Source organism: Propithecus coquereli, unplaced genomic scaffold, assembly GCF_000956105.1.
Source record: "Propithecus coquereli isolate 6110/MARCELLA unplaced genomic scaffold, Pcoq_1.0 Scaffold18, whole genome shotgun sequence".
Classification (NCBI taxonomy): Eukaryota; Metazoa; Chordata; class Mammalia; order Primates; family Indriidae; genus Propithecus; species Propithecus coquereli.
The window spans coordinates 1,411,559-1,418,999 of record NW_012142745.1 but is presented as its reverse complement, the minus strand read 5'-3'; the positions used below and the strand labels follow the sequence as shown (position 1 = coordinate 1,418,999).

Genomic DNA, 7,441 nt, shown 5'->3' with positions numbered 1-7,441 from the left:
CGGAGGCGGGGCCGGGGGCGAGCCGGGGAGCGGGCGGGAGCCGGCGCGGGTGGCGGAAGGAGCCTGGGGCCTCGGGAGCCCGGGAGGGGGTAAGGCGGTAGCGGCGGCGGCGCTCGAGCCCGCCCCTCCCCTGCCAACCTGCACCCCACCTGGCGCCCCTTCCCTTTCCTGTCCCCCTGCGTCTCCTGGGGCGGCCCTCACCTGCCTCCCAGCACGACCGCCGGGCCCCTCCTGGGGCTGAGAGCCGTGCACCCCCACCCTGCATCTGCCTCCCGCTCCCTGGGCACATGGGGAAACTGAGGCACAGAAAAGCGTGCAGGGGCCTCTAGTTCAGGCCATTCTCTCATTGGCAGCCCAATGCAGCCTTTTTCGCCACCCCCAGCTCCTCCCGCGGGGCCGCTCTGGAAGGTCAGCAGCATCTTGACTTGCTCACTCCACAAACATGCGCACATGTACACTGTGCCAGGCAGTACCCAACCGACCGCAGAGCAAGGCGCCGGATGGGGGCGCCCAGGTCAAACGCAGGGCAGGGGTCCTTGGGGAAGGGGGCTCCGGGCTGACATGGACCCAGACTATGAAAACCCCCAGGCTCCTCGGGAAAGCCAGAAAGGGCTTGACCTCGAGTTTCTTGATGTCCCCGCACCGCCCCTAACCCCCCATGCATTCACACACACACACACACACACACACACACACACACACACAAGCTAGGATGCTGAGAGGTACTCCTATCATCCACAAGAGTCCACCCATGTTCTCGCACACAGGTGAACGCACTCACCATTTTTTCTGTGTTCCTCCCCACCCCCCACCCCTGCCCTATTCAACACCATGCACATCTTGCTCACACAAAATTCTATCCCCCCACCCCCATAATCATTATAGCTAAGTTTCTTTAGCAGTTACTAAGTGCCAGGCACTTTACAAATGTTACCTCATTCACAGGTGAGCTTGAAACCTATACCCATTTAACTGACTAGCGACTGAGGCTCAGAGAAGTACTAAACTTAGCCAAAGCCATACAGGTTCTGGGACTCTATTTGCCCCCAAGATAGGAATTCTCATCCCAACATGCACAGGTAGTGCTATTCCTGGTTTCTAAGTTATTATGAACACTTACTGTGTGCTTGGTATGTACCAGGCATTGTGCTAAGCACTTTTGTGAATAAACTCATTTAATCTTCACAAGAAGGGGCAGACTGAGGCAGAGAGGTTATTTGCCCAAGGTCACACAGCCAATGCATTGAGGGAGCCAGGATTTTAACCCAGGCACTATGACAGGGTTCTTGGTCGCTATGCCATAAAGCCCACAGGCTGATGGGTCAGCGGGTCCCCCTAACCTTATTTCTGTAAATCCTGGCTCTAAACTAAATACAGGGACAAACCGATGAGTTTTGCCCAGCCTGTGCAATGTTTGGGAAGCATGCTGACAACACCACCTCCCTCATTTTCAGTTTCTACTTGGCTCCTGAGGTTATTTGAATTTGTAGACTCTTTATTTTAAAGTTTAAGGTCATGCCTTGAACATTCCGGGTGCATACAGGTGTTGTTTCCCAGACCACCAGAGGCAAATGTTCCACATGCAGACACATGAATGGGGACATGCACTGAGACGGTACACGTGTGTGTCCATACTAGTTCCAGCGAGAGGACCCTGCACAGCCACAGGCGCTTTCCCTGTCCACCCCCAAACACACTCACTCACAGATGAGGGAGCTGAGTTGGGGAGAGGGGGTAACTTGAGCCCCTGTTCAACAGGAGAATCCGAGGGGCTGGCACATTCCTTAGCAAAAATAACCAATGGGCAGCGGGCGTGAGTGACGGGACAGCTGGGCCCAAGAGGAGCCGGCAGGGTTCTGTGTTCCTGCCCTGAGCCGGCACTGCTCACCCCTGAAGGGCTGGTCTGGGATGTGCTCTCAGGATGGGCCTCCTTAGCCAGCCCCAGATTGCCCCATTTTCCCCCATGACTGGGTAGCCATGCCCCCCTGCCACTCCCCAAACCCAGACTTCCAATTTCTGCACTGCCAGCATTTCCGCTTAACCGGAGAAAATCCAAGTCCTCGTGCCATGCCTGATCTCTCATACAGACTCTCCTCTGAGCCACACACACCTGCTCTCCTCCCCTTTGCCTCCTCTCTGTCCATCCTGGGTTCAGTTTCTCCCTCCTTCCCCTCACTTACTACCCTGCTCTGTATTTCTGAAATACTGTATAATTTACTTATTTGCTATATTTTTTGCATATTGCCTGTCTTCTCTCACTGTAAAGTAATCTCCCGTAGGACACGAATTTTGATCCTTTTTCCCCCACTCATGTATCCCAAGCACCTAGAACAGTAACTGGCACATAGTAGGCACTCAATAAATATAAAGGAGGTTGAGCTGCAGGTGGAGAGGGTGAGGAATGGTAGGGATGAGGACAGTAAATCTTCCTGGAACTGTTCCACTCACCCCAGACTATCCCCTTTTCTGTCCTGACCCTTTCCCAAGAAAGAGCTGGAGAACTGACCATCTCCCATTCTACCCAGGATCTTCCTGGGAGGACCTGCTCTGATTCAGGAAGGTGTTTCCTGCCCAGGCTTTGGCTGACTTGGGGAGGGAGGTGGCCCTCTGGGCTCCCCTCTCCATTTCCTCCCAGAGATCCCTCTGCTCCATGGCCCGTCCTCCTCTCCCCTCGGCACTTGGCATGAATGGATGTTGACACTCTCCATACCCATTCCCAATTCCATGCTAGTTTCCGCCTGACTTTTTATTCAGACATTCCAAATTCCAGGTGAAAAAGATGATAACTGCAGAATATTCCTCAACGCGGGTTCTGGTGCATTTCACACCTTTCCCTTGCCTAAATTGGCCCTCTCTCCCATCTCTAACTTCTCCCCTCCATGCCTTCAAGTCCCCAGGATGATTCACTACCATCTGTTGACCTTTGGCCCTTCTGATTGACACTAGAATCTTCCAGACCATGGCTATGAGACTCCAGCTAACACACAGCGTGAGCATCATCATGTTGCCCCTTCTCTTGGCTGAGCTTCTCTGCTGCCTTTCTTACCCACCACCCTTTAGTACAGGTCTCCCCTTCAGCCACGCATGCCCCAAGCTTTGAGGGTAGCACTTGCTCTGGTCACGTGATTTGCACGTGGCTCCTCAGCCTATGCATGTGGGAGCCTGATATTTTTACTTTTTTTTTTTTTTTTTGAGACAGAGTCTTGCTCTGTTGCCCAGGCTAGAGTGCCGTGGCGGTCAGCCTAGCTCACAGCAACCTCAAACTCTTGGGCTCAAGCAATCCTTCTGCCTCAGCCTCCCGAGTAGCTGGGACTACAGGCACATGCCACCATGCCTGGCTAATTTTTTCTATATATTTTTAGTTTTCCAACTAATTTCTTTGTATTTTTTTTTTAGTAGAGATGAAGTCTCACTCTTGCTCAGGCTGGTCTCTAACTCCTGAGCTCAAACGATCCACCTGCCTCAGCCTCCCAGAGTGCTAGGATTACAGGCGTGAGTCACCATGCCCGGCCAGGCCCGGTATTTTGAAAGAGAAGAATGCCTGTCTTGGAGACTGGGCCAGAAGATGAGTTTGGGGCTACTGACAGGAGAAGGATGGTGATGAAGACTAATGCTTGACTTAGTCTTCTTCTCACACTTCTCTTTCTGTGGACAGGCAATGTGGACCCAGACTCAGACACGCGGCCTTCAGACGCAGCTCTGCCACCTCACTAACCACAGGACCTTGGGTAAATTTCCTATTCAAACCCCAGTTTTCTTATATAAATAATGGTCATAGTAGTTACCTAGGGTTTGAGGATTAAATAATTAAATGAGACAGGGTGCCTTACACATGTTAAGGCTTTACAAGTATCCTGCACTTCTGCCATCTTCATCTCCTTTGTTTCCTATCCTTTCCTCATTTCTATACCCCCAAATCTCAGCACCATCACCCCAGTTTCCCATTCTCCAAACCCTCCAGCCCATAACCCACTCATTTCCTCAGGCCTCAACCTTCCAGAACCATACCAATATCCCCCCATCCTTGAGCTAACAACTCAGGCTTCAGGAGTGCCAGGAGTCTTAGCATCAGCCTGTCTTGCCGAGCCAGAGCAACCCCAGCCAGGAAACTGTGTCCTTCCCTCTGCAGCCAGGTCCTTCCTTGGCTTCCTCGAGTACCCTGAAGTCCTCCTGCTGTTGCTTCCAACCAAGAAAGTTTTCCATGAGTAAGTCTGAGCAATGCCGAGCAGCTTGCCCAGCTGCCCGGACCAGGAGCTGTCACTGGGCAGGGGCTAGTGGGGGGATGGGCAAAAGAAGGGGGAGGAAGCCAGACTCACCCAGTCAGTCCCCCAACATCACCAAAGCAAAGCCCCTCACTCCCCCAAATCAAGTGAAAGAGTCATAATAGTTATGTATGTGGTTCTGGGCAGTGGGACAGACTGAGGCTTCCGCCTGTCTTGCCACCTTCTATCTGTACAACCAGGACATGTTCTCAAATGTGACTTGCTGCAGCCCAATCCTCTTCCTATTCCAACGTGAATGTCAAAAGACCCCAGATCCAGCCCCATAGCACCCAGGGCCCTTTTCTCATCCCAAGCCTCTCAAGCCTGCTGTTCCACCAGAGCAGCCCAGCCTGGACACTGTCCACCTGGGCTCTGTCTGGATATGCCCAGCAAGGGCTCAGCTTTGCTGACCGTACCACAGAGGGCCTGAGGAAACAGTCCTGCTGGGGGGCTCTTGCACCTCATCACTCCTTCCATTTTGAGGGACCAGGGCAGACCAGGAGGCTCCCATCTCCAGAAATGCCAGGCCTGGGCCAATCATGTACTAGCTACTCCCCAAATACTGGACAGCTCTTCCTCCCTCTCTCTTCCTCTCTCCCCACCCTCTGGAACTTCTTGAATAGCACGAAGCCCCCAGGGCCAAAACCAGGACTGGGTTCTTAGCTCTGGGATGGTCGTATGTAGCTCTGTCTATAACTAGACTAGTATGTCTTAGGCAGATCTCCCTCTCCTCTGGTCCACAGTGTCCTCACCTGTAAAAGGAGGTGTTTGGGGCTGCAGTTCTCTGTGGTCCTTTCCAACTTCAAACAAACATTATGACCACTACTCTCCTTCTCAGCCCTTTCTTTCTCTTCCCTAATATCTCTCCCCTAGTCCTATTCTCTTCAATTTATCTATCTTGCCCTTTATGTTCTGTTTTCAGTTCCTTTTCCCCTGAGGGGACCAGAGCTGAGATCCCCAAGGAGTCTACTCCTTCCCCAGCTCAGAAGTATGCCAAGACACACCCCATCCCCTGACCCCAGGCTGGGGAAGCCTGTACCTGGCCAGATACTAAGCCAACCAGAAGAAGCCAGCCTTGGCCCTCGCTGGCCAAGGCCTGGCTGCAGAGACTCTGGGAGGGTGGGCCTGGAGGAGAGGGGTGGAGGGAGTCCAGCCCTGCTCCCTCTCCTGACTCGGCTGTACCCTAGCACTTTCTTTCCCCTCCAGCTGCTGAGGGCTTTCGTCCCTGTGCCTCCTTCCCAGCCTCCGAGGATTTACCCCTCCATGACACCAGCCTGCTGGAGTGATGTGTCCCTCTTAACAATGCACAGGACAACTGTAGCCTATGTCCTCTGAATTCAGTTTCTCAAGGCTCAGCCCGCCAAGGCTGTGTCTTTGGCCTAGAGAAGAACCATTTGGCTAACTCAGGGGCTGAGGAAATAAAAAAGGAAGCCCAAAAACTGACACAGGAAGGATAGCCCTGGCCTGGCGTCCATGCCAACCCCAGCAGAACCATGAGCACAGAGCCCAGGCTCCTGCCACTCCCCTTCTGCCTTGGACCCTCAGCCATTCCTTCACACTCCACCCTGGAATCTACCCGACGTGGGCAGGCCCTTGAGCACTGGCCTGGAACATCCCTCTTCTAAGTGCTCTGAACATTGGAATCTCAGGTAGACATGGTTCATGGGCTTTCCAGACCAACCCCATGTACCCCTATCCCTCATCTGTTTGTACCATACACAGTCCAGAGCCCTCTGCAGTGTGCACACACATGCGCACAGGCTGCACGTGGTTCTCAGGCACCCACCTCCATTCATGCCCACAAGGTCCTAGCTCTGGCTCTGCCCCCTGATGTCTTGGACCCTGTTCATACATGTCCACTCACTGGCCTCTTCCACGAGGCCTGGTGCTGACCGCACCAGCCCTGGCATAGCAATGGTGTGTGAGGAGCTCTGGCCCATCCCTTCAACAGCACAGCCTGGACCAGGGGAGATGGCCCCCTCCTCCAGACACACACACGCCTGTAAGGGGCTGATGGGGAGAGCTGTCTCAGATTTAAATTGTTGCAGCTGAAGACCATTTTCCCCAGGAGGCTTCTCTCTACAGGGGAAGGAGGAGGATTTCCACCAGGGAATTCCCCAGGAGGCCTGAGTGGGTCTTGGGCTTGGCTTACGACTGCTGCCCCTTGACCTCTGACCTTCCTGTGGAGAGCCTCTCTGCCTTGACACCCTGTTCCCTGTGTTTTGCTCTTGATCTGCACTTCTGGGCCATTGCAGCTGCTAAGCCAGGACACCGGGAAGAAGGTGGTGGAGGAACCGGTAGGTACCTCCTCCACGTGGCCCGGGCAGCCTTTCTCTACCTATGAGCAGCCCACCCCGCCGGGCGCGGCCCCCACCTCCGCATTACCTCCGACCTCCAGCACCGTGAGAACAGCCTCACAGGAGGCCTGGCCCCGCTCGTTCTGGGCCCTGCAGCTGTACACGCCGGCGTCCTGCGCCCCGCAGCTCCGCAGCCACAGGCAGCTGGGCTCAGGGGTCGGCGCGGGCAGGGGCTGCCCATCCCGGAACCAGCTGAGGCTGGGCCTGGGCGTCCCGGTCACCACCACCCTCAGCCGCACATCGCTGCCCGAGCACACCGCCGCGTTCTTCAGGGGCCGCAGGAAGACAGGCGCCCCGGCCACGGCCACGGCCGCCGGGGCCCCGCCGCCGGCCCCCACCTTGGCCCTCTTCGGGGGCACCCCAGGGCTGGGGGGTGCCCTCGTGCCCACGTCCTCGCCTCGAGCGCCCCGGGCTTTCTGCATGGCTTCTACGAGCTGGGCTGGGGGGACGCCGGAACTGGGCGGCCACGGGGGCACCCGCGGGATGGTGCCCAGGGAGACGAGTCTGGGGGGCCGGCGGCCTGCCTTCCTGCTGCCCGCCCGCCTTCGGCCTGTGCTACCCAGAAGGTCACCAGGGCGGCCGGCGGTTGCGCCTGGGGGCTATTTTTAGGCCCCCCGGCTCGGGTTGCGAGGGAGCTGTGGAGGGAGGGGGCAGCAGAGGAGGGACTTGACTCTGTTGGGCTCCTTCTCTGCCTCCAGGAGCCCCCATCGCCAGCCCAGGCTTAAATGAGCCCCTGGGGATTTGTTCCAGGCCCCTCCCCCATAGTGTTGCAGCACCCCAGCCCACCCACGGGGGGAGTCAGGTTACCCCTGGGCTCAATCC

At 55.9% G+C, this 7,441-nt stretch overlaps 1 protein-coding gene across 1 annotated transcript in view; it reads right to left on the bottom strand.

The window, feature by feature from the left end:
* The window catches only part of SPEG (SPEG complex locus), a 55,497-nt gene extending 48,456 nt beyond the window's left edge, over nt 1-7,041 (bottom strand). The window contains exon 1 of the mRNA XM_012642544.1: nt 6,648-7,041. Within this exon, the coding sequence (XP_012497998.1) occupies nt 6,648-7,041 (394 nt within the window). The remainder of the gene's footprint in view (nt 1-6,647) is intronic.
* Between the last annotated feature and the right edge of the window lie 400 nt (nt 7,042-7,441).